At 53.5% G+C, this 26492-nt stretch overlaps 1 protein-coding gene across 1 annotated transcript in view; it reads right to left on the minus strand.

Annotated features, from left to right (window-relative positions):
- Nucleotides 1–276: 276 nt before the first annotated feature.
- SYT13 (synaptotagmin 13) overlaps nt 277–26492 on the minus strand; it is a 32344-nt gene continuing 6128 nt past the window's right edge. Inside the window, exons 2-6 of the mRNA XM_034645509.1 lie at nt 14441–14666; nt 11611–11745; nt 9780–10081; nt 5563–5692; nt 277–3904 (exon numbers count right to left, since the gene is read on the minus strand). Of these exons, the coding sequence (XP_034501400.1) occupies nt 3600–3904; nt 5563–5692; nt 9780–10081; nt 11611–11745; nt 14441–14666 (1098 nt within the window). The 3' untranslated portion in view covers nt 277–3599. The remainder of the gene's footprint in view (nt 3905–5562; nt 5693–9779; nt 10082–11610; nt 11746–14440; nt 14667–26492) is intronic.

Here is a 26492-nt window from a genome sequence, read left to right on the forward strand (position 1 = left end):
AGTGGGATGCAATTTAAATAAAGTTTAAAACACAAAGATACTCTTCTGCTGCTCAGAGTTTATGTGGACATGGAGGGAAGGGGTGAAGACATGTTTGGGGTGGGGAGAAACAAGGCGCTGTCCTGAGTGAAACCGAGGGGACTTCGATGGCATTTGTCAAGTTTTATAAAATTCGGCAGTGGCTTGCGAGTGTTTGTCAAATTACTGTCTGTGCCTTTTATGTGTCTCAAATATTAAGTGAAAAGGAAAAAGAAAACACCGGCCACTTGATCCAGTTGGAAATGATTTATTTACCATTGAAAGGTTTTTGCTCCCAAGTGTGACACCAGACATAGGACTACAATGTCTCATGCGTCTTTTTGTGCTTCGGTTCATGATTGCAAAACAAACACACACTTAGCACTGACAACAAGAAACACAGGCGGCAGAAACAAATCACAAAGACTAGGTCTCTCTTTTGGGGCTCCTCGCCTCGATTTGGCTTAGGCTGCAGCTCCCTCCCCTCAAGACTCCTTCACACCCCAAAGGAACTGCCGCTGGAGAGCCTTCCTTGCATCTTACCCTCCCTACATAGCGTCATTTGGAGAGCTGGGTCACTCAACCCATGCCAAGAGTCCTATCTCAAAGTGAAATGGACAGAAAACGTGCAAGGTCTTAACCAAGGGATGCGTGGCAAATGCACACCGATTTGATGTGAGAAGTGGAGTCACAGATTAATGAGGATGGACTCCCCATTCTCGATCCCGGTCACCATATCTAGGAAAGAACCAGGTCACCCTGGGGGCCCCAGCCCTGTCTACGATGGGTTCTCCCTTTATTTTCACCTGGCTCCATGCTCTTCTTAGAAAACACTCCCTGGCCAAGTTACAAGGCGTGCCTTTCAAACATGATCAGTTGATTTCACAGAGACTCAATTACTCTAAGTTGGTAGTAAGTCACAAATGTGTCTGGTACAAGCTTTGCCGATGCCAAGATGACTCAAGTTTGTTGATTCGGCTGTCTGATGTCTCTGGGCAATTTAAAATGTAAAGTTCCAAGATGGCTGATGCTTTCACCATTGAGAACACTTACAGTGTCTTTTTTCTGTCTAGTCCCCCCTTCCATCCTTCATTCATTAATTCATTCAACAGATATTTATTGAGGGCCCACGAGCTAGCTTTATTCTAGGTTCTTGGAACATGCCCGTGAACACAACGGACTAAATCCCGTGTGAGACTTCCCTCCTTCCTGTGCATGCCTGCCAAGTGAGGTGACGGGCAACACTGAGATGGTCTGTGGTGGCATTTGACTCCTATCAGGGACAACCTTGAGGTTGGATTCTGGAAAACGAAACCCTTGAGATACAAAGAAATGGAAGCCTTGTGATGGAATGGCCATAGGCAGAGCTGACATTTCTGGCATCAGAGGCTCCCTGGCCTGCCTCAGACATCCTTCCGTGTAACGGGAGGCAGGTGCATAGATTCATGAGGAAGTAGAACCTGGGTTTCCCGATGTTAAGTCTAGAATCCAGACTTTTCTACATTGGAGTAGTGGATGTTACCAAGAAGAGAGTACCCATCAGCCTACATAGGAAATGTTTTGTTTTCTTGTGGCCATCCGACCAAAACCGGAAGGCCGGAGTGTGAGGGGAGTCTCAGAACCATGTTATAGGAAATCACCAACAAATGCTTTGCCAAAAAAAAAAAAAAAAAGAAAAAAGAAAAGAAAGAAAAATACAAAATACAAAAATACAAAAAAACCCCAAAAAACAAAAAAACAAACAAACAAAAACTTGGCAGGAGGTGGCCAGCCTTAATGAGCAAGATCTCCAACTATCTGAAAAACTTTCCATTTTTCTGTTTCTTTGGATGCTTTTCTACTTCTGCACAGAAACGGAAAATCATGACTGAAGGTGATGAGGCCCCTGCTCCGATTCTCAGCGAGAGGCTAAGCACGGCCTGACTTGTTACAGGCATGAAGCATGGCCCTTACCCACCTCACCCAGGGGTTCCCTTGTAGATCATAGGACTGGGTGACATTTGAAAGCCCAGAGTTTGGGTGTCAGTAACAAGGAGCCCAAATGCAGAATCCACAGTTCTGGAACTGCCTGGGACGGTTCTGGCCCCTTCCAGTCTCCATCAGCTGCCCTCTTGCCGCTTAAAGATGATCTGCGGGTGGCTGCAGTTTTTTAGCCGGAGAACGCCTATGGTGTTCGAGCTCTATTTCATCGACCACATCACTCACAGAGACAGAGCTGCCATGGCATTGGCCCCATTTTACAGATGGCCAACAACAGAACTCGGGAATCCTGGTTCATGGGTAAATATTATACCCAGGCGGCAAGACTCAGCATCTAATTGACCGTGCGGACAGCTATTTGGGATAAGAAAGTAGGAATTTGAAGCCTAGCTGCTGATTACTTACTGATGAAAGTGGCAGACCCTGAAAATCGAGGAAGGGAGACACATTCGCAAAAGACTTTCTGTCCTATTTTAAGTTCCCTCTTCGGCCACTTCTACGCAGCCAGATAAAATAGACGAAATCAGTATGTGCCTCCCCCACTGAATTCCTCCTGCAATGGCTGGAACACTGAGAACGATGGCTCTGTCTCAGAGGGTCACTTTGGTGATGCTGGTGGGTGTGACAAGCAGCGCCTCGCGACAAACAGGGGAGTCCCACCTACGCCTTGTTAAGGATGATCTCCCCGAGTAGACCATGAACTGATTTTGAGATAAAACAAGAGTTCTTCAATAAAAAACACAAAATCCAGTCCAAGAACAGGATCTGAAGAGCACAAATGAAAATATTAAGAATTAAAATAATTAAATTAAAAAAAAAAAAAAAACCCAGAGAGGCCTCCCAAATTTCACACTGACAGTTGAGATGTCCAGCCTTGGAGCTGGCTGCCCCAGGCTGTTGGGAGTCCTGACAAGGACTGGGAAAACCTGTCTGGAATGTTGTAGAAGGGATTTCTCCCAGTGCAGTGCTCCAACCTCTGCATCAAAACCATATGGGGCTTGGTAAAAATGCAGGTGCCTGGGTCGTGGCTGGGAGTATTGATCTGGAGTGTAAACAGGGGGGGCCGGGGAATCTGCTGGTGATTCTTCACACATTAAGGTTCGAGAACCACTGGGTGACTGCCATGGATCAGGCGTACGATGTCGTGCTGGCTAAGATTTCGTCCCACCCATCCCAATCCCTAACTCTGTGAGTTGATCGGGGATACTCTCTTTCCTCCATAGTTTTTGAAAATGCTTATTTTTAAAGAGCCACATTCTTTGCATACATTTGTCCCCACATTAAGCTTCCCTGCCTGGGGCCTGACCCCACCTGTCACACGTGCACATGGGCTCTATTCGACAAGTGTCTCTTCAACAGCACAGAGAAGCAACATGCATTCCTCGTTGCGACCCAAATGTCCTGTTTCCACACACTGCCCTGCCCTGCTCATATTCTAGAAGTGAGAGTATACTAGGAGAGGGACGGGGGCCTGGCCTTTGCAAACGCATCTGTCTCCTGGGTGTCAGAATGAGGATGGGGCACGAAGAGGACGTCGCGGAGGGCAGCAGGGCCGGAGGGGCGGGGCTGGGGCCGGAGGAGGGAGGCGCCCGAGCAGCTGGCTACGGGTGCAGCTGATGCCACATGGCAATCTGGCGGCGAGGGTTTTTGAGCATCTCCTCCCAGTGGCTGCGCTCGGAGCCCGAGGCGTGCAGGCCCAGGCTGCAGCGGCCGAGCGTACAGCTCTGCCCCTCGTCATCCTGGCCCAGCACCTCCAGCTCCACGCTGGACGCCTGCAGCAGCTCATCGGGCAGCTCGAACATGACCATCTCATTCCATACGGGGTTGATCGTGTGCTTGGCCCGTTTCGTCTGCTTCTTCTTCAGCTTCTGCGCCTGGTGCTTTAAGGTCACCTTGACAGAGGCATCTGGGGGAAAGAGAGAGACAGAAGGGTGAGCCTGGGGGGGAGGGGGTGGGTCCAGGATGATGCTCCCTCTTAGGGCTGGAGAGACAGTGTCTCTGGCTGGAGATGTGCTCCGAGGCTCCCTCTCTCCGCACCCCCCTCTCACTCTGCCCCCCCTCACAGTTACTGAATGCCCACCGCGGGGCACCAGATGTGGGGATACAGCAAGGGGGCCTGCCCCCTTAGAACTTAGGCCATGGTGTGGAAAACCCACAATGGTACAATACATCCAGGTGGTCACTGGGCTGCCCGCGACTGGGCTGAGCTGGAACCATGATTTGCCATGAGCCCTTCCCAGCGTCTTCACGTCCCACATCAGCCCAAGTCCCGGGTAACAGCTCAAATGTACTGCAGCTTGATTTTCAACTCAGACCAGCCAAACGAAGCCACCCCTTGTCCTCGCCACATCGGTTTTCCATCCGAGCATTTTTGTTGATTATTAAGATAGAGGGTCTCCTGCTGGTTGGTTGAGTTCTTGTCCTCTGTTGTGTCATAAATGTTACTGGAGCACCCCGGCTGCGTGTGGGGGGTGAGGGCAGACTGCCTGGGCCCCCACGGGTCCTGGGCCAATAGAGCTGAGCCCCCCCACCCCCAGGAGAGCGGCACGGGTCACAGGACAAGCTCGCATGGGACATCACCAGGCTCAGAAGCTAGATTATGTTTTCATTAGTCAAGCTCCCCGAAGCTAATGGGAGAATAATTGTTCCTCGGTATTTACGGCTATAATTATCACCCCCGGGCGGCTAGCTTGTTATTTCAGCAGACAGATTTGAGAGACAAAATGTTGTGTTGTAATTGTCCTGATAGGAGCTGTAAAAAAGAGCAGGAAGCAAAGAAGTGTCTGGAGGGGATGAGGAAAAGCACTGAATTCTGGCCTTCGGCTGGGGGATTGGCCCGCAAGACCGGCCCTTCTGATGTCATTTGCCCAAAATTGTTTGCTCCAAGATTCTGAACGCGGCGGTAATTCTTTATTTGTATCCTGCTATAAATACCTGGTTATTTATATCCTGCTCTGAGCACTTGGCTTCGGGTCCAAGTATCATACTGCCAACCAGGGCTGCTCTCCTGCTCTGACAAGAGAGCCTGTTTGGTACCCAAGACTCAGGGGTCTAGTCTGTGCTGGGGTATCCAGAAGAAAAAACTGAGCCTTCCAGAATGTCAAAGAGATGCTTACTTGGGTGTATGGGGCACAGACGCCCTCATCTTCAGGCCGCCTTGGCCCAGGCACCCACACACCTTCTGCCAGCACCCACACTCAGCTGGTGTGGGGGTGGCAAGTTGACAAAGATGAGAAAAGAGGAGAGACTGGGGTTGGGGGTGGGGCACACAGTGATGGCTGCCTAAGACAGGAGGACAGCCTGGCCTTCCAGACACCTGCCAGTGAGGTGAGTCTGGCCCGGTGTGGGTGACAGGCTGAGCTAAGTTTCCTCTATGGTCCGGCTACTGTGCTCCGTGGCTACCCTCCGATCCTCGGCTTTCTCTGACCCACGGGTGAGACCGGTTCTTGGCATGTGGACCTGCAAGGTCGGGAGCTCCAGGTAACTCACGCCCGGGCCCGATGAAGGGATTGGCCCAGCAGTAAAGGGATATGAATTTAAAGTAGGGAGTGTGTTCTCACTCACCCTTCCCCAGGAGCGCCTTGGACTGGTGAGAGTGGAGGTTCTTGGCCTTAATGAGCACGACCAGGAGGCGGTTGGCTGCCGGGAGGTAGCTGATGGACAGAAGGACCTCTCCAGTTCCTGCAGACGGCTCCTGAAAAAGAAAAGAGGCGGAAGGAGGGGAGCTTTCCTTAGCGGTGCCTTCTGACCCATCGGCTAGTGCTGAGGCTGGGGTCACACTGGCCTTGTATCCGACAGGCGTCCTAGAAACCATTTACCCACCAACACTGCTCTCCTGCAGAAGCGAGGGGGGCCCAGAGGAATTATACGTACCATGTGCTTCAATGAGAGTTTCCCATTTGCCACAAGATGTGTTTTCCAAATATCGTATATTCAAACCCAACACATAAAACAGATTGTAGAGATGCCACTTAGGATGTGGCAGGGGCAGAGGGCCAGGATCCCTTCTCACCCTTCACCAGCACTCCTGTACAAGTTCTTGGGGTATCTTTATAGAGCATTAGGGTTCTAGGGGACACAGTTTGAGAACCATGGCATCGACCGGTCAGGCTCCAGGGGCCGTGGGGAGGTGTGATTCATTACTCTGTTTGAGAAGGTAATTCCTTCCAGCCCCTGTAGGGCTCAGAGTCAATAATGTGGTGTTCGAATGCTGAGCAGGGCCTTGCTTGGTCAACAGAATGGCCAACTGTGTCAACACAAAAGCTGGGCGGGCGATGGTAGGAAGGGCACCAGAGGTCACTGGAAGTAAGTACGCTCTGTAGGAGGTGGGGGTGCCCCGTCTGCCGCTTTCCAGAGCATCTCTGCTGAAATTCCTGCAAGCATTTGTTTGGAGTGTCCGCAAACCCCCGAGAGACAAAAATGAGCCAAAGAGCCCCCCAGGAGGCAGATGTCTGTCACAGTCCCAAGGTAGTGCTAAGGGTATAGACCCTCGCACCGGACCATCGGGGTCAGAGCTCCGATCCTGCCATTTACGCGCTGTGTGCCCACTGGCACGTGACTTCACTTCCCCACGCCTCCAAGGCTTCATCTGTAAAATGGGCATAATAATACAACCACCCAATGGCCTGGCCCACGTGAAGTGCTATGGAACGGTCTGCCTTGATGATCACCATCGGTCATCAAGGAAGGACACTCAGCACTTTTAGAGATGACTAAGTGGGAATGTTGTTTCTAGATCAACAGGAACCAGTCTGGGCTTTGGCAATGAGGCTGGTTGAGGCTGGTCAGCCCTCTGCCCGGGTCTCCCCTTTTCTCTGGGGGGGGAACAATGTCTTCAACATGACCCCAGTGATTCAATCGGCCCTAAGTAACTAGTCACATGACAAAATGATCTGGGAGCTACCAGGGACTTTGGCAAGGACACGAGTAATAGCCGCGAAGCCTGATTAAACACTTAACTACGTGCCAGGGGCAATTGTATGATCGGTCCCACCAGGTTATAGGCTCCCACAAAGCCGTTCCCCAGCACGTTGCATACAGTTGGCACACAATAAATATTTGTGAGAAAGTACCCTACTGAATCTTGACAACAACCCTAGCGATACTAATCTCGTTCCCATTTTAAGCATAAGACCTCGACGCTGGAGAGGGGGCGTGGCTGCCTGAGGTCACGTAGCCCGAGGTCACGTAGCCCGAGGTCATGTAGCCCGAGGTCACGTAGCCCGAGGTCACGTAGCCCGAGGTCACGTAGCCAAAGGAAGCGAAGTACAAAGCTGAGCCTTGACCCGAGGTTGGTCTGATACCGCAGCCCAAGCCCTAACCCGAGCTTCTCAGACCTGTCATTCCCCAGGGAAGGAACTAGGCCCAGGGACCTGTCCAGGCACCCAGAGGGACCGGTCCCCCCCTCCTGATTCCAGATACTTCCTGAGGTCCATGGTTGGCCTGAGCGGTAGCCACGGGACGATTCGGCTTCAGCGTCCTGCTCCCCTGAAGCCAGGTGAGAGGAACCCGGGCCCGTCAGTCTGGGAAGGGCTCGTCACCTCTGCAGAGGGGCGCCAAGAGCCCCGGGGGAGCCCCACTCGCTGTACCACAGCCCGATAATTTTAGCAGTCTCTGCTCCCCTCAGCTCTGCTGCTTCAAGTACCTGTCGGCAAAAATAACCCTCTTCACCCTCACCCTGCCCCCCAACTTTCTCTTGGGCTCTCAGGGAATCATTCAAGACGCCCTCGGAGCGGGGGGGCTCTATGATCCCCGGTGACGCACACGCCGCTGTTTGGCTGAGCGTCTTCCGGTGAGAACTGGGGCACCGACGGCCCCTATGTTAACCTATTCCGGCCTAGAGGGGAGAAGCTTCAGGGCTGTGGCCACGGAATGCTCCACCCACCTTGCTCACCTCAGCTGGCACCCCCAGCTGGAGCCAGGGCCACCCCCACGCCTCAGGGCACCAGCTCCCAGGTCTGCCAGCATGCTGCCTCTGGCATTGCTCACGTGTGGGGAAGCAGGCCGGCAGGGGTGTCTTTGGGGGCACCTATGGTGCTGGTGAGAAGGCGCGCACGGTAAGGGCAGGGCCCGCCCTTAATTACTGCTGCGTCCCCAGCTCCTGGCATGGGGCCCGGCACGTGCTGGAAATTGGGCATGGTATTTGCGGGGTGAAGGCACGTGCTTTGCTCTTCAAGGGGGAGGGACAGCAGGTCCGAGACTTCCAGCTAGAAGTCTCCAAAGCCCTGGGGGAGCCCCTCCCCCTCCAGAGAAAGCTGGTTTACCAGCTGAATGAACCACAAGTGTCAGATCCTCTTCCCAGGGACCCCGGCTGTGATTCCGCTCCGGTCCCAAATCACACGCTCATTAGGGAGCTTGCTGCTGAACAGCCTAGTTCCAGCTGAGAGTGACTGTCAATTTTTATCAAGGGTCTGCAGCTGGGAAAGAAAGACAAATAAGGCAAGGAAGAGATGCTAGCCCAAAGGGGGGCAGGTGGGGAGTGCAAGTGTCCGTCAGGGAAGGTCCCAGAGGACGGAGCCTCGTAGGCGGTCGGCCACGTACATGGCACGGCGGCGAGGGGACAGTCCCAGACTGAGAGCTAGACCAACCCGGCCACAAGGCCGAGCTAGCGGGGTCCAAGCTGGGGGACCCTGCAAGGGTTACCCCACCTCTCGATGCCCCGGTCTGCACATCTGCACATGAGTCACATCGTCGTTTCTGCCAGGCCGCTCTGAGAAAGGACTGAAGTGAAGCTCTAAGCACAGCAACTGATAGGTGGTAAGTACTCAAAACTGCAGGCCCTTGGTGGTATTTTTATTACTCCAGCGCAGTCGGCAAACATTCTCCGTAAAGGGTCAGGTAGTAAATACTTGGGGGTTTGTAGGCTATGCAGTCTCCCCATGAGGCACTGATCAGCTGGTTGAGACCGGTCCCCCAGAAGGCTCCCTCTCGGCTGCCCTGCGCAGCCCTTGGTTGAGGCCTTGACCAGAGGGCCTAAATAACCACATACCCTCCTACGGCCTTGACCTCTCTGACCCCTCGCTGCCAGGCCCCTGAGGAATGCCAGTTTGCTCTCCAAGGAACTCCTCTCTAAACAGCACACAGCCGGCAGACCCTTCTCTCCCACCCTCGGCTCCCCCAGCAGCACAGGGGTGTGGAGAATCGTCCCAGGGCTGTGGACCCCAGGAGAGCACTGGGCCCTGGGGCTGCTGCCAGCCCAGTCTGTACTTCAAAGCTCAGCACAAATAACACTTCCCACCAGGCCTTCTAGAACTCTCCATCAGAGCACTTCGGTTAGGCCTCTCTTAAACGTCTTCGGATTCAACCCATGTCCGCTATCATCGTCGTTGTCATTGTCACTTGTCTGCTCTAATTTATTCCCCTGGCCTGTAAATTCTAGGGGTAGAGGCTTTCTATATGATGTCCATCTCCCCTGCAGTGCCTGGCACATAGTAGGGACACAGGGAGCGTACATGAGTTCAGATGGGGGTATTTCTGTCAGCGTTAGAGCCCAGACACTCATAACACGTTTTCCACGATGGCAGGGGATCTCTGCACAGCAAGCTAGAAGCAAAACCAGATGCCGGGAATTCCACAGCCTAGGCTGTGGGGTCTGCTGCAGCTCTCCACCCTGTTCACGACTCCAGTCTACCTTGCATGCACGTACACGCACACACACGCACGCACGCATGCACACACACGCTGGGAGGGCCTGTGGAGCTTGCTTCGTGAGCGCTGGCCCAGTACTGCCACCCCAAGCTCCCCTAACGGGTTTCACCTTTCTTGGCAAGAGGTCACCCTACCTTAACTGAAGTCTTCAGCTCACCCCACTGGGCGGCCCCCAGAGGCACAGACGCCCCGTCCAGGCCCAGGCGGAGCTCCCCGAGCACGCTGTGGCGGGAGAAGCGGTCGCACGTCCGCAGGGTGAGCAGCAGCGTGGCCGTGGGGAGCTCCTCCTCCGCCAGGGGGAGCACCAGGCCTTCCTCCCAGGTGGTGTGCAGCTGCCGCTTCTTCAGAGCCGTCTGGACCTCCACCGTGCCGGTCCTGTTGGCCACACTGCCTTGGATGTAGCAGTCACAGCCTCCGTCGTGGCCGCTGGTCACAGCTGCAGCCAAGGAGACAGCAACACGGATGTGGGACTTCGTGAGGACGAGGGGAGGGGAGCGGCACGGGCCGGCGTGGAGCGGCCACGTCCGGCTTCACGGTCATGACCTCAGGTGGACGAGAGCCCTGGGGCCGACCACCGTGGCTTTGTGGAATCACCCTTCAGCGAGACACTTAGACACTGGAGCTCCCCGGAGGCGGCCCGTGTCAGTACACGCTGGTCCCCGGAGAAGACGGGCGGGACGGTGGGGCTTCCCAGAGTCCTCCCCGCCTCATGACCCCGAGGCGTCCCCGAGATGCCAGGGCCCACGAACGGCTAATGACTTTTGTGCTCTGACACTGTACTGTTTGTTCTGTACTTTAAATATTGACCACACAACCATCTGTGACACGCATCGCTTGGCCACTACCTCTGTTGTTTTCTTATTCTAAACTTTGGTGTTTTTAAAGCTTCCCAAGGTGGACTGATCCAGAAACTTGTACCCCATGGTGCTTTTATGCCTGGCTACTCAATGATCAGCTGAGAAAGGGTAGCTGATCTTTCCCAGGAAGGGAAGGTGAAGGACTGGGGCCATACATCCTGCTAGAACCCTCCACCGAGCTCCAGGGGAACTGGGCTTAGTCCTGGCTCTGGCACCAATAGCTGGAGTATCTCAGACAAGTCACCCGAGGTTGCTAGACCTCAGTTACCTAATCTGTTAAATGGGACTATGGTGAAGACCAAATGTAATATATTTGAAAAGGCTAAAAAATCTTGAAAGAGCACAAAGAGGAAAAACACCCCTTAAAAAACATAAAATTTAATACAAAGTCCAATTTCTCCTGCTCACAGCTCCCAACTCCCAGGAGCCATAGAATGGCCCATTGTTAGCCCCAATTCCTTTGCAAAGCCTCAGCTTTGTTTGCTGGTGGTGAAGTGAATTGTGGGGGTAGGGAGACCAGGGACATCCTGACCCCCTTGGAAAGACTGCCCCGTTCTCGGGTTACAGAAACTTGGCGGCCCATTCAGAGCGCCCTTCACGTTCAGCACAAAGCCCCATTCAACAGCGAAGGCACCTGTGGCAGATAGCTAGCTCTTCACCAAAAACCCTTTCCTTTTTGCTGAGCACCCGCTGAGCCACATCACCCAGGCTCCTTGGCAGTCAGTGGCAGTCAGTGACTGATTTCCAGCACTTAGCAGGCGTGACGCGTGTTCTGCGTAGGTCATGGCTTCTAAGGGGCGGTTGGTTGCGCTCTCTCCCTCTCCTCCCTCTTTCCACCTGCTAGATACAGATGACAAGGAGGCCTGAGGGGACTGGGGGGGGGGCTCCTGATGGAAGGAGCCTGGTCCCTGAATCGCCCCTTGGAGCAAAGGTATTTGCCAACTAGGATTCTCCACTTTGGATGTTATGTGGGGGGAGCCCCACACATTTCGGAATCTGTTCATTACAGAGAGCTCCCTCCAGCTGCAGATGCCCCCATCCCTCCTGCCCAGCTCCTCCAGGGGAGACGGATACATGGAAGCCTGTGGAAGTCAAACAAAAGTGATACCTTCCAGACGAGTCACAAACAGTTCTGCCTTCTGCTGGTCATAGTCCACGCGGTAGTGGAGTTTGGGCGCCTGGTTCCAACTGGCGGCCTTCTCTGGGTTCCAGGCCTCCATGACACACACATCCTCCACCACAGCTGTTAAGAGAGGTAAGGCCGTCACTGCCACCCATGCTAGGTCCCGTCGTCCAGATCACATTTTTCCCATCTGCCACCTATGGCATGAATGCAAACCGATAGCTCCCTAGCTGGGGGCCAAATCATGGTGGCCATGCCAGGGTGACACCTATGGTTCTGGGATGACATTTTAAGGGACTGTCACTGCCCCGTGGGCAAGACATGGGCTTTGGTGTCACACCTGAGCTGCCCTGTAACAGTTATGTGACCCTGGACAAGGGACTTTGCAGTTGCCTCATCTTTACCATGGGAGCGATCATAGTTCCTCTCTCCTCGAGTTACTTGCACGAAATGAAATAAAGTGGGGAAAGTACTTGGCCCAGGGCCCGGTCCCTGGTGAGCTCTCGGGAGGGGAAACTGTCACAGCCTGTGTGGTCCAGTCACGCTGTTTCAGGCAAACCGAGCTCAGCCCACCTGCAGCCCCCCCTCTCCTGGAGTCTAATCCCTGCTCCCCAGGTGTTCATGGCTGGAGATCAATGTGAGAGAATAAGTCAGGGGGAGATGCCCGGGGCAAGGTCAGGGGTCGTGGACGTGACTTCCGTGCAGGTCCAATAAACGCCTGTGGGACGAATGAATGACCGTCGCTTTAATTCAGAAGTCCCTAAAACCATCAAGATTGCTCATCCGGCCCCTTTGCCCAGGAGCCAAACAGCTGGAAGACTGTCATCTGTCAAACATACTACAAGAATTAGAGGGTCCAGCAGCTGTAGCAGACTCCGCTTGAGGCAAATTGGAATTTAAAAAATTTTGGTTTTCAGAACAAATTCAGAGAGTAGATACTTGAAGGACTATTGAGCTTCCCAAATGGCTCGTTATGGGGTTTGTACAAATGGTGAGCAATTCCCCTGGCGCGTCTAAGTCAGGAACAGATTGACCAGGCCGTGAGCAACGCGTAAAACGACATCAACACACACACAGGACCCGCGCGGCTTCTGAGGGCGCCACACGGAGGAGCGCAGCAGGGTCAGCGCCAGAAGGGGCCTGCCTGGCGCCCAGAGCTCTCCGCTCTCAGACGACCTCAGCCTTCAGCTTCAAAGCCAAATCAAAACCAGACCAAAGCCGGCACCACTTGGAAATGCAGGGACAGATTCAGCTTCCAGAAATGGGACACGGAGCTCCACAGGGAGCTGAGGATTGTCATGGGGCGGGGGGGGGGGGGGNTCCAGCATCATGGGGATGACATGCAATCGATCTGGCCTCCCCCTCTCCTTCTCGCTCATCCCTCTGGTCAACACTTGCTGAAGAGTCAGCTCCTGAGAGCTTTCTGTGGAGCCAGTGCTTGGCTTCTGAGGTGGGAAAAGCAATGAAGAACGATGACAAAGAGAAGATGAGTCCATGTTCTGAAGTCTTTATGGTTCCAGACTCTGACACGCTGCCCTGCTCTTCCTGGTCGAGAGCATCCAATCCTGGCTTCATCCAGGCTTTGAGAAATTAGGATTCTGATCACCCACCCTCAAGGCTCCTCAGGCAAGCTCCTCCCCACCCTCCAAACGTAAGCGCTCGAGTCCCCAAGGGGTCTGTTTTCATCTATTTAAAATGTAGGCTGTTTGGGGCATGTGGGGGGCTCAGTGGGTTAAGCATCTGCCTCTGGTTCAGGTCATGATCTCAGGGTTTGGGATGGAGCCCCACACTGGGCTCCCTGCTCAGTGCAGAGTTTGCTTCTCTCTCTCCCTCTGCCCCTCCCCCTGCTCATGCTCTCTCTCAAATAAATAAATTTTAAAAAATCTTTAAAATAAAAATAAAATGTAGGCTGGAGGCTAAAAGTGGAGCAGTTTCATTCATGCCACAGGCACTATGTGAATCTGTTCTTGAAGAAATTCCGGACTAATCACTGTGGTCCTTGGGTGGGTTTGGCGGGGGAGGGGTTGTTCACCCGCCAGCATGGGGTACAGTTGGACCCAGGCCAGGAGATGTATCAAAACTGGGGTCAATGTCAAAGCCAGTTCTGCTGCTTCCTCTTCCTCCATGTCCCTGTCCAACCACACGAACAAAACCCCCAAACCACACAACAATCTGTTCTCCCGAACGTATTTCTTGCCTCCTTCTGAAAGCCTGCATGCTCCTTTCGCTTAAGGACAGTGTCTGCTTGATACATCTGCCCCAGGGCCCAGCATAGCCCTGCACCCCTAAAGGTATTACATCTTGAAGTCTATCCTGATGAGAAGGAGAAGAGAAACATCATAGTGACAGTATGTTGTGATTACGTCCTTTGTGCCACTCCCTGCACTGAGTGCTTTATATGCATTCTTTTATTTACACTTCCCAGCAGCCCTATGGGGCAGATCATAGCGCAGTCCCATTTTACGTATGAGGAAACTGAGGCCCAGAAAGGTTAGCAACATGACCGAGGCCAGCCAACGAGTACATGAAAGAGCAGAGAATCGAACCCGTAACTCTGAAAGCCCTTGATCTTATCACGACTCCTCTACACGACTTAAAAAGGACTCTCCACTGTCCATTGGGAAGTTGGAGGCCCTGGAGGGAAGCAATGTAGCAATACGTCTGCAGGAATAAAGCGCTGTGGCTCCGAGGCCCTGGGCGCACCTGCTTGCCCCGCGTCAAATGCTATGGATGCTGGGGCTGGCCACACCCAGCCACCCCCCTCCCCCCACCCCGAGTGCTGCCTAGAGGGGAACCAGGGGCAGGAGACCCCTACCATTCTGAGGAAGGATGAACAGCTCCTCTGTGACCTGCCTTTTGAGGCGGCTGTCGTTCAGGGCCTGGGGACTGACAGGTGCGGCAGGCTCCTCTGTGGTCCTCAGGGTGTAGTCTGCGTAGTTGATGACCTCCGGGGCTGTCACAGCCGGCCTGGGTCCATAGATGTCTGGGAACTTGAGGAGGGCTCGGGGCTGGACGGGCTCCGTGGACTTTTTAACGTTGAACTGCACACACACATCACTCTGATTAGTCTGAGAGAGCACCTCCCGCCTGTGTGCCACCCACAGAAAGGAAACGCCGTGACCTGACCTGTCACGAGAGGCAGAGGGTGGGCTGTGGTCCCTTTCTGCTCTTAGGGGCACCACCCCAGAAGCTGAAATGTCACCTCCAAACCCACCAGAATCCAGGACCTCATGAATGGTGGCAGGGCATGTTGAGACAGGCCCTGTTCAGCTGTCCCTCCTCCCCGTCCCTTGGTCCTCTGCTGTGCCCAGAGGGTTATCACCTGGGCCACCTGCCTCTTGTCGCTTCCCCTGCCTCTTCCACCCACTGGCTCAGAAGTGCCAGGGGTCCCACCACACTTAGAACAAAATCCAAACTTCCAGCAGTGACCTACAGGCACTTGTCCCACCCGGCCCTACTCACCTTTCTGATGTCGCCCCAGAATCCTCTCTTCACACCCCTCCAGCCACTGACCTTCCTGCTTCTCGAACAGGCTGAACTCTTTCTGGGTCTGATTTCTGGCCCTCAACCCCTCCCCCGAAACCACCCCCTCCACATACCTGCTGTAAATGAAGTCCCTCCCCCACACCTGTCCCTTCCCTTTCACCACATCCTACTCTTTGCTTGATAGCATTGAGCTCACCCTATATTGTTTTGGTCATAGGCTGGCCTGTTCGTGGCCAGTCCTGTGTGAGCTCCATAAGCCCAGGGATTCCGTCTCGTCTTGCTCCTTTGGTGTCCCAGGTGACTGCATAGTGTCTGCTCACAGGGAGCACGTGTTACAAAACTGTGGCTAAGTCTGCCATGCTTAGTGGCCTGGTTCGTGCACTGCACAAAGCAGGCTGGATGAGGGGCGAGTGGGGGTCAAACTGCAGTCTGTGCACCACTTGGCCAGCCGTGCACCCTGAGGTAGGGGCTTAGTCCCCCTGGAATGAAGGGCATCTTCTCTTTACATAAAGGCCCGTGAGCTTGTGAAGCTCTAAGTCTGCGGGGCTGCCTCACACAGACCAGTGGAATCTTCTATATTTGCCTCCCTTAGGGACTGAGATTCCTTCTATCCGAGGCATTCAAACTTACACACCAGGTAGCAATATCGGGGGTCTGCCCAGTCCCCTGGAAATCAGGGACTGAGGGCCAGACCTGGAGCTCAAACTGCTGGCTGGGTAGCCCACAAAATAGCCCCCAAGTTGGGGCAGGTACGGTGCCATGGCAGAGTCCCCCAAGAAGCTTCCTGCCCTCCTCGCCGGTCCTCCTGGCTCTCCCCTCTCTGTGGCTGCTGGACGGGCCAGCCAGGGGTCAAGGCTGCTCTCTCCAGTGACAGGAGTGACCCAGGAGCTGGGACGTGGGGGCAGGGGTGGGGTGGGGGTCATGCAGTGCTGGAGGGGGCAGCACTTGGAAGTTCACGCTGTTTTGAAGCGTGTGCACAGTGTTTGCACACTCTACATTCCACCCTCCCAGGATAAACCCTGGACACTCTGCCCTCATTGCCACTCTGTCCCCGACCATTCTCGAGGGAGGCTGGACCTTGGAGACAAGACATTCCTAACTGTCCTCATCGACTGGAGACCAGGTGAGGAGTGCACCAGGGCTCCCAGGGGCCAGAGGCAGCGGCTGGGGTCTCCCGGCCACCATGCACGGCACTGCCCTGCATTACCTCTTATTCTCCCGAACTCCCTAAGGGACTTAGAGGGGCTAAAACACTTCATTCATCTCTCGGAAATGCTGCCCAGCGGAGGACAGTACAGCCGAGCCAGGGCACGTCTATCCCGATCTCTGCTGAGTGTGCCTGCCACGGACAGGCTCGAAAAGCATTTCTGACTTAAATGGAACGAAGCTGCCCACGAGCAGACAATGGGGGTGGCAACAGGATGATACCTAGATCAGCCTGGCCCCAAAGCCCACTGCCACTGTGGCCCCCGAGCTCCTTCCCGCCTTCGAGCCTTCGCCAGGCCCAACACCCACCGTCAGAAACGTTTGTCTCTGTTACACATCATGACAAGTCCCCCACAGAGGGACCCGTATGATTTGCAAAATCGGGTCCCCTTTGCACCCCCACCCCGTTGACCGTGCCACGGGGCATCAAGGGGCCTGGCTCCTGGCGCTGACCCGACCGCCAGAGCTGAGCAGCTCTTGGCGGCTCATTTCGCCACTCTTTGAGGAATCACCTCCAGGGACAGGTGATTTCAAGGTTGGTTCCACTCCCACATTCTGAGCTCTGAAGAGGTGGGAGACACAGCTCTTTATTTGCAGGTACAGGTGAGTTGGGGAGTTGGTCACCCACTGGAGAGTAAGTAACAGGTGTACTTGGCAGTTCGGGATGCAGTTATAGAAGCGGGCAGCAGGCACGTGGCCACGGGGAGGGGGAGAGCGGACGGTGCATGCAGGGGGCAAGCGGGGGTCTGGGAGGCCAGGGAGGGTGTCAGGGAGGAGCCAGGGCATTAGCTAGACCTTGTAGGAGGAGCAGATTGGAAAGCGGAGTGGGAGTGGTGAGTCAGGGGGTGGGGAAGGCTGTGCTCCCGACTTGAGCAATGACTGATGTCCTCATGTCTTTTTATCCTCCACGAAGTGGCACCTGCCTCCAATATTTTGTCCACGTCTGAGTTATATTGACTATACTATGGCACAATGAGGAAACAGAGGCATGAGGAAGTTCAAGGTCATATAATTGACAAGTGGTGTATAATTGAGCCACCAGATATTTTTCTCCAAATTTGTGTCACTTCCACTGTCCTGCAGCTGCTTCTCAAAAAAAAAGTTCCCGTGTGTCTTGGACGCTGGATGCTGAGTGGCGATGGTGGCGTCCGGGTTCAGGCCCCGGCTGCTTCCTCCTGTTCATCAGCACAAAAGCGCTCAGCTTCCCACCAGCTGCTGGACACCCAGGCCCTTCTCAGAGCCACGCTATCTGTCACTTGTTGGGTCCAGAACTAAGGTCGTTGGGCTTGTTTGGGGGGGGCTACTCTTGTGGTTTCATATTTGATTTCACCCCAGTTCCACCCTTCAGAAGAGGGCTATGTTGATTGATTTCCAGTTGGGTCAAACTTGGCTGGTTCTGCATTTTTCATGGGAAAATAGTCATCGGGCTCAGTTCTGCGTGACGTTCGCTCTGTGTGGCCGCAAGTCTCCGCAGAGCCTGAGTCGGCCTTCCTCCCCACTCAGTGGGTCTTAATTTGTGTGCCCCTGATGAGCTCGGGAGTTGTGACAAGAGCTTAAAATGCAACCCCAGAGCGCAAAGTTAGGGTTTTCTTGGGTGTCCGCCAATATCCATCCTCTCCATGCTGCCTTTCCTCCAGATCGCCAGGTTTTCTGAGCCCCGCCGCAGCCCCAGCTGTGCGGTGGCGGGGGGCGGGGGGGGGTACCTGTTTAGCCTGATTCTATCAGGTCTTGAGTACTCTTTCCGCCACAGGGGTTGGTGCCTGTCCGGGAAAGCCAACCCAGACAGAATGGAAGGACTCGCACTTCACAGTGGTAGAAGAGATCCTCTCCCCGGCCAGACGGGAAGCCTGTGGCCCTATCTGGCGACTACAAGATGAGCCAGGCTTAGGACAAAGTTGACATGGGGGACCGCAGGGTGGAGAGAAAAAAGGAAGCTCTGTCTCCGGTGACCAGTGTCCTCAAGCCAGTGGATTATCCAAGCCTGGTATCCCACCTCTGCCCTGCAAGACCACCAAGCAACATTGTCCTTACTGTTTATACCGGTTGGGATCGGGGTCTTTGGGATTTGCAGCCGGGAACATCGGGAACTGAGGCACGGCATTTCTCATGAGCATCCCAGGACACCCCGACTGGTGTAGCGAAGCTGCCTAAGGTAAGACACCATTCCCACCTCCCAAATGTCTCGGCATCCAGCCCAAGTCGCACTCGCCCGCTGTCTATCCCTGCCCTGCCTGGGTGCGATCCTGTGTGGCCATGGCTCCCTGAAGTGCAGAGTGATTTATAGGCCTTAACTGGGCCGAGGACAGAGTCTGATGGCTGCTACATGACTCTCTTCAAGAAGGAAAAGCAGCGGCTGATTACCTATCCGATTCTCCCATCCAACCTTATTTATTGCATTTCAAAAGCCTGGTTCCACCACATCTTTCAAGTGCATCAGTGTTTCCAATTTTAACAGCTGGAACTTACTTCAGTGCCCAAGAAGCAGAGAAGAGGTTTGGGAGTGAGGGAGCGGGGCTGAGAAAGCATCACGAGTGGGGTGCAAGGTTTGGGAGGAGGGAGGCGCCAGGGGAGCCGCGCCCCAGGGAAGGGCCCGTGCTCCAGCCTAACCCCGCATGGCAGGAGGGGCAGGATTTGGAAGTGGGGATCCTCTCTCCACTCTCCCTGGAACCCAGGGTGGAAATATCAGTGCAGAATGAATCAGGGAGAGAGTTTCCAGGGGGGCAGACACTCAACAATGCAGGAACGCCCGTTTGTGCCAGCATGACAGGTACGGAGACGGGAGGCCCCTCTGATGGGTCTCTGCATGTTCTCCTGGCCTCGCCTGTCTCCGGGGCTTCGGGCCACTTGCTCTTGCCCAGTGTGGGCTCTGAGCACTTCACCGCGCCTTGGGTCACGCCCGTCCCCCTCCCCTCTTGCCATTGGCCCTGGGGCTTCTCGGTGGCTGCTGAGGTGCGTGAGACACCCAGGGGCACTCTGGGCCCACCCAAGGGCAACCCCGATGTGCCAAGATTTAACACTCCACGGGGTCAGGGGTCGGGGGTCGGGGCTGGGGCTTGACCATGAAGAGCTGGAAGCCAGACCTGAATTCTTCTCTTCTCCTCCTTCCTACCCCTCCCAAAAGTATCTTCAGTCATCTCTCGGAAGATGACACCTCCAGCAATGGCCCTCGATGCCAGGTGGTGGCCGGCCCAGTAACGCCCCTGCATGTGGCCTCCTCCTCCCCTCCTTCCTGCACCCCTTCCCATTTCCGGCTAAAGAGCAGCAGGGAGGCCTCAGGGCAGGCCCAGCTTTCCCTAATCCAGCCTAAGACAGATGGCAGGGGAGAGGGGGGCGAGCCTTCATTTCATGAACAAATATTTATTGAGCCCTACTCCAGGCCAGGTCCTATGCTAAGTGTTAGGAACACCGAAGTGAACAAGACAGACGCTGTCCTCCCTTATGGGGCCTGTGTGGGGAAAAAGAGAAATTAATTATGCAGCTAATGATCTGGAAACAAACGCTTAACCTTACCAGAGACGTTGGGTGACCCCTTTCGTGACATGATTAATTTCTGTCACCTAAAGGCTGTTTATTAAATTGGGCTTTCGTGCTAGGGCAACCGTCTTCAAGCATCGCAGCGCCCAGGAAGTTACGGGTGGGCGAAGCCGACTCCAGCTGGGAAAGGGGACAGACGGCTCCATCTCTCACACTTGAACTTAAAAAAGGAGAGGACAGAGGGGAGAGAGCCAGACACAGAGCATTTGGATTATGTCAAACACAGGCCACTGCAGCTGGGGGTTCTGCAGCGAAGCAGAGCCAGACCCCCCTCCAGCAGGGCTGCAGAAAGGAGCCTGCCAGCTTCTGTCTCCTCTGGACACTGACGCTGGTCGTTATGCACACTGACATGTATCCCCGAGTTTGTAAGGGAGCCTGGTGGTCAGGTGTTCAAGCTTCCGAACAAGACAGCGCGGGGCCGGGACCCACGTTCTGCCAATTACTTGCTACACGATCTTGGGTCTGATTGATGAACCTCTCTGTGCCTCCAGTTTCTTCATTCGTAAAATGGGGGTGCTGACAATGGGGTTGGACGGACGATTACCTAAGCAAGCGGGGTAAAGCTCTTAGCACAGAGGCGAGCATAACAACCCCTCAACAAATGTCAGAGATACTCGTTTGACCCTGGGGTCTATCTAGACCACTGCTATGCAAAGTGGGCTTCATGCATCAGGGTCTGCCCATGAACTCTTTTGTGATGAGATCAGTAGATATTAAAACGAAACAAAACAGAGCTTCTCACACTGGAGCTGCTGGGCAGGTGGCCCTACAGTGGCCTCCGGGGATCCCGCACCTCCTGGCCTGCACCCCTTTGAGGAATTCTCTTCTCCAGAGTGTGGGCTGCACCTCGTGACTTGCTTCTGATGAAGAGAGTGTGTGCTGAGCTCTCACACAGGAGATTAGGTTGCAAGAGAATTAGATTTCATCTTGTCTGCTCCCCCTGAGAAGCAGGCTGTGATGTTGAGAGCTGCGCGGGAGCCTGGGTGGACCCAGCTGGCAAGGGAGGGAGAGCAGCTGGGAGGAACTGAATAAGAACGGCAACATCAAGTGTGGGCAAGGATGGGGGACAATGGGAACGTTCATACATTGCTTGGAAGGGAAAAGAGGAAACCGCTTTGGACAAGTGAGAGTTTCGGACAAGTTAAACTCTACCTTCCCTATGGCCCTGCAATTGCTCTCCTAGGTATCATCCAAGTACAGTGAAAATATATGTTCACACAAAGACTTGGCCATGAATACTGGTAGTAACTCTACCCGTTCTGGCCCCGCACTGGCATCAGCCCAGGAGTCCATCAACAGAAAAATAAGTAAATTGTGGCCTATTTTCATGATGGAATACTCCTCAAAAATAGAAAGAAATGAATTATGTGAATGCTCAACACCAGAGAAAAATCACAAAAATGTGCTGAACGAAAGAAGGCACCCTATGTAAGAATATATACTGCGTAATTCGATTTATATTGCTAGTGCTTAACTCGGGGGACATCTGCAATGTCTGGAGACATTTTTGCTTGTTACAACAGACAGGTGGATGCTGTTCCTGGGTCGAGGCCAGAAATGTCGCCAACCATCCTCCAAAGCATAGGACAGGTCCTACAGCAATTATCTAACCCCAAATGTCAGCAGTGCGTATCGAGAAACATTGATTTACACGTAGTTTTAGAACAGGTAAAACTAATCGATGGTGATAGACATCAGAAGAGTGGGTGCTTCTGGGAGAAGTGAGTGGTAAGAGGCATGTCAGGTGTGTGGTTATAGCCCCCACAAGATAAATATTTGTCAAAACTGATGAAGCTATGTACTTACAATATGTAATGTGAACTGTACCTCACTAGTAATTTAGAGAGAGAGAGGTGGATACACACACACACACACACACACACACACACACGTCGATCCAACCTGCCGCATTAGGCTTTCTGAGATGGGCATAAGAATCTGAATGTTCAGAGGGCACCTGGGTGGCTCAGTCAGTTAAGCGTCTGCCTTAGGTCATGATCCTGGGGTCCTGGGATCAAGTCCCCCATCGGGCTTCCTGCTCTGTGGGAGTCTGCTTCTCCCTCTCCCTCTGCCTGCCGCTCCCCCTGCTTGTGCTCTCTCTCTCTCTCTGTCAAATAGATAAGTAAAACCTTTAAAAGAAAGAACCTGAATGTTCAGCAAGTGTCCCAAGTGATCCCTACATTCGGCCAGCTCAGAGCTATCTGCGGACTTCTGTTCAGGATCTGCCGGTCTCTGGATCCGCGTTTCTCAAACTTTCCTTCCGAAGCAGCTCCAGAGGCAGAGAAAGGTAACGCATACTCCGGGGAAGAGGAAGTCTTCTGAGCAACCGGGAATCTTTGCTGAAATCTCCAGCTCTATCATTTAAATTCATGTGACTTTTTATATTTGGCCCCATGTGATCGCTGTAGGACAAAAGTGTTTTAAATTGTCACCAGGAAGGAAGAGTTGCCCTTGTTTATTTTGTGCCTTGAGATATCTCCCAGGACACTGGCTCCACCTCCCACACATTCACACACAGACTCGCGCTCACACATGCTCACACGCGCACGCACGCACGTGCTCCCCTAGTGGAGAAGCAGGATTCTCTCCCTAACGTCTGGACAATGGGCGGTAAGTCCATTAGGTCCAGTTATGAGTTACCAGAAATAGTCCTTTTGCCTCTAGGGAAGGACCAACTCCTGGAGGCTGAGTCTGAGAGTGGGAAGTCCTTCCAACCACGTAGATAACTCCCTCTGTGAGAATTTGGGGTACAGCCATAGGGGCTCTTAACCAGCCCAAAGGCTTGCTCCCCACTGCCCATTCCATCTAGAGAACATCCCCACACACCCCTACAACGGGGTGAAGCTCCATGACTAACAGGCTGCTTGCCTGTATTAGTCAGGCAAGGCCACTGCTATGTAACAAGCAACCCCCACACCCAAATGGCTGAGTACAATAAAAACTGATTTCTTATAGTCCTAAAGGGTCTACTGGCCCTTCTCCAAACTCGGGAGTCCCAGCCTCTTCTACCTTGCGGTTCTGCCCCCCTGTGCCCCCACCGTTCAGATATGAGCTCACCGAATCCCCACGATAACCCCATCAGGAACTACTCCTAGGATCAATCCCATTTTCCAGATAGGACGCACCACCAGCCAGTGAGTGGTAGGGGCTCGATTCAAACCCAGGCAGACTCACTCCAGAGCCCTACATTGAACCACTCTGCCCTGCTTCCGGCCCCTTTCTCCACCTCCTCTCATCTCCAGTCATACTTGATTGCTCACCAGTGTTTTCCTGCCCCGGAGACTGATGCCCAGGCCACTGGGCAGCCCCACCACCCCAGCTCTGCACCTACGCACCCTTCAGGCAGAGGAACAGGGTTGTAAGTGCTGCTTCCTGCACTTGGATGTGCATAATTCCCACCTGCGGAAGTGAAAATTTCTGATTTTTCTGAAACCCCAAGGCCCAGGGGTTTGATTCAGAGGTGGTGGGTAGAGGCTGGGGAACCCGCATGTCTATGAAGCTCCCCAATATGACTGTAATGTCGGTGGTCCCTGCGGCCCACGTGGGAACACCCTGGCTTCAGAAAGGCCCCAGAAATCTGGGTGGGATAAGTGTAGAAATGCACTCTTGTATGGCGAGACGCTCCTGGGCAAGACCTCCCTGTATCTCAGCAAGACCCCTCGGTTCCCCCATTACTTGTGGTAGATCTCCCACTCCAGGGGAACTGCTGGTTCCAGATATCGACTTCTTAGAGGCTTATGGGCAAATCCCCAGGGTCAGGCCCCCGGGGGAAGGTGTACTCTGGGGGAGGGCATACTTCCAGCTGCGAGGTTGAAATTCACTTCGAAGGAGCAGCTTGTCTTCTGGTCCAGGCGCCACGCAGTGTTTCCATGGCAACCTAGCCACCACTTCATCTTTCAATAACCCTTCCAACACCTCGTCTTCTGTATATTACAAGTCCGTGTCCCCGATCCCTTTTCAACTCCTCCTCCCTTGGGACTCACCTGCTACTTTCTTTGGCCTCTTTTGTTATTTTAAAAGCTAAAAAGGCTAGTTTGTAGTCAACCCAGTACACTCCCTGACCCCTCGCTGGTACGAAATGTGACAGACCAGGAGGTGCAACAGACAAGGGGGTTTGTCGGTGAATTAGCCTTACTGTCTGTTGGGTAGATGAGCCTCTCCAGCGGACAAGAATGAGCCCCAACTGAAAGTAGCAGCCAGCCCAGCGTCGACCCTTTCTCTGCTGGTCATCATTCACCCAATCATTTGTTCAACAGTCTGTGAAATCTCTAGATGCTGGTCAGCTGCACAAACAACACTGATCACTTCCCTCGTGGACTGAGCATCAACAGGGAAGTAGAAAGCAAGAAGTCACTAGATGCAACAGATGCAGAAAAAGGACCGATGGTAACGGTGGGGGTGGGGGAGGAGGGGAAATGGTATCCACGTAGAATGTGATGGTCAGGAAAGGCTTTCCGAGCTAAAATTGCAGGGCAAAAACCCTCTCTAGCATTAATCACGTGTCAGATACAAGTGTGAGTGGTTTACCTGGAGGGCTCCATTCAAACCTCACAACCTCTTGAAGGAGGCATTATTTATTATCCCCACTTTACAGAGGAGGACACTGAGGCACAGAGGACTAAAGTCTGAAGCCCTGCCATTACCTGGATGCAGAGCCGGTATTCGAACCCCACCCAGCACGTGGCCATGGAGCCTGAAGGCTTTACAGCTTGACCATGAACTTCCTGCCTGGGCGAGACCAAGGAACCAAAGACATGATGGTCTGTTATCTTTCTAAAGTATTGGGTAGATCTAAGGAGAAGCCACCGGGACTGGAGAGATGGTACGATGTCCCACCTCTGCCCTCTGACCCCAGCTATCCGTTCATTCATTCCATCAATCACCATTTGAGACAGACAACCTGATGTGATGGGGCCCACAGCAGACACAGGTCCCAGCCCTCAACACTGTGTGCGGGGGGAGGAGTGGGCGGTGGGGGGGGTTGATAGAATAATAAATGCTGTCATGAGATCAGCGGTGCGAGACACAGTCTGAGGAGCACATCACATCACCTGGGGGCGGATCTCAGGGTGAGTGGTGTGCGTTGAAGGGAGGAGATTTTCAGGAAGATTCCGAGGCTCTGACTTTGGGTTGGGCACTCCCCCAAGTAGGAGCAGCGGCTTGGCAGTGGACAGCTGGGAGAAGGGCATTCCAGACCACGGCCGTGGCTTGAAAGTGTGCAGTGCGTGCAGAGAACAGGGGGGACAACTGAAGCTTAAAGCCCCATGAGCAGAGGAGGGATGGTGAGTATTGCCGTTCTCCCAACATTCCCAGCGTAAGCGGAATTCAAAAAACAAAACCGTTCTGTGGGACCGAAAGCCACAAAATGGCAAGACCCCGCCTAGAGACTTCCTTCTCCTAGGGGGTCCCCGCGTTGACTTCGTTAGTCACATCACAATGCCTGAGTGGGCAGTATAGTATGGTCACCGCCTCTGGACGGCGGGAAAGCTACAGACAATCTCACACAACGTCACACAGCCCGGTAGTAAGTGCCTAACAGTCCCCTACTCTATACCCTCATATTAATAAACAAAAACAGCCTAATTCTTCACAAAGGAGGAAACTGGGGCTCAGGGAGTCTGAAACTTGTTCAAAATCCTATAGCTAATATATGACTGTTCTGGACTTGGAAGCCAAGTCCCCCCAAAGCCAGGGCTGCTGACCACACGACTCAACATCCTTCCCCGGGGACGGTCTCCAAATACCATCCATAAGCAGGTGGAAATGGAGATGTCCCATGAGTTGCTTTTGATTTGCTGGCTGATGCCACATCATTAGACTGACAACCCCACTTTCCCCCCCCCCAGGTGTCTGGGTTTCTTTAACCATGTGCCTGGATGTTTGGGTAACAGCTTTGTTACTGCTCTCAGTTTTGAATATGGGTTTGACCTTCTTTGTGCCGAAAATGTATCTCGTTTGTGTGGCAAGCTCATCAGCATCTGTCATAAGCGTTGTTTTGAAGCCAGGATGTTTGAAAGGTCAGAGAAGACCCTTCTGGTCAGTAGTCTGGGGCTCAAACTCAGTCTTGCCACCCCATCCAGCCTATCCTTATCCTCCATGTCCAGCCACAGCAGGGCCGTGGCCGGTGGTGCCGGTGGGATTGACTCCAAGCACAACCTCAGCCAGCCTTGACCTGTCAGAACTGTCTCCCCCCACGCCCACTGCACTGGTTTCCCAGGGCCTTCAGTGTCTTTCTGGGAAAGCGTGTCCACGTACAAAGGAAGATCTCAGTCTTGCATCATCAACCATTTCTGTAGGATGAGAACCCAGATGTTTGATGTTGGTTTCTGTGGCCTTTAAGCAACTGTCCGTTTGACTACTTAAGACATTTTCTCTCCGTTTCTTATCTGTGGGTGCCATGTCTCTAATGCTGGAACGTGTTTTTGGTATGAAAGACTGAGAAATCTGGTTATAGGCAGTTTCCTTGACACTGAATTCGGGATCTTCTTTCCGAACAGCTACGGGATGTTTTGATTCTATCACGCTTGACAACTGATGAAACTCTTGACAAAGGGCAACAGTCTTTAACCTTCCTGTTAAGCTGATCCGTTACAAGCGATAGCTAAGGTACCGGAATTTGATCTTTTTTTCCCACTTAAAAC

Source organism: Ailuropoda melanoleuca, chromosome 16 (assembly GCF_002007445.2).
Source record: "Ailuropoda melanoleuca isolate Jingjing chromosome 16, ASM200744v2, whole genome shotgun sequence".
In the NCBI taxonomy this organism is placed as follows: Eukaryota; Metazoa; Chordata; class Mammalia; order Carnivora; family Ursidae; genus Ailuropoda; species Ailuropoda melanoleuca.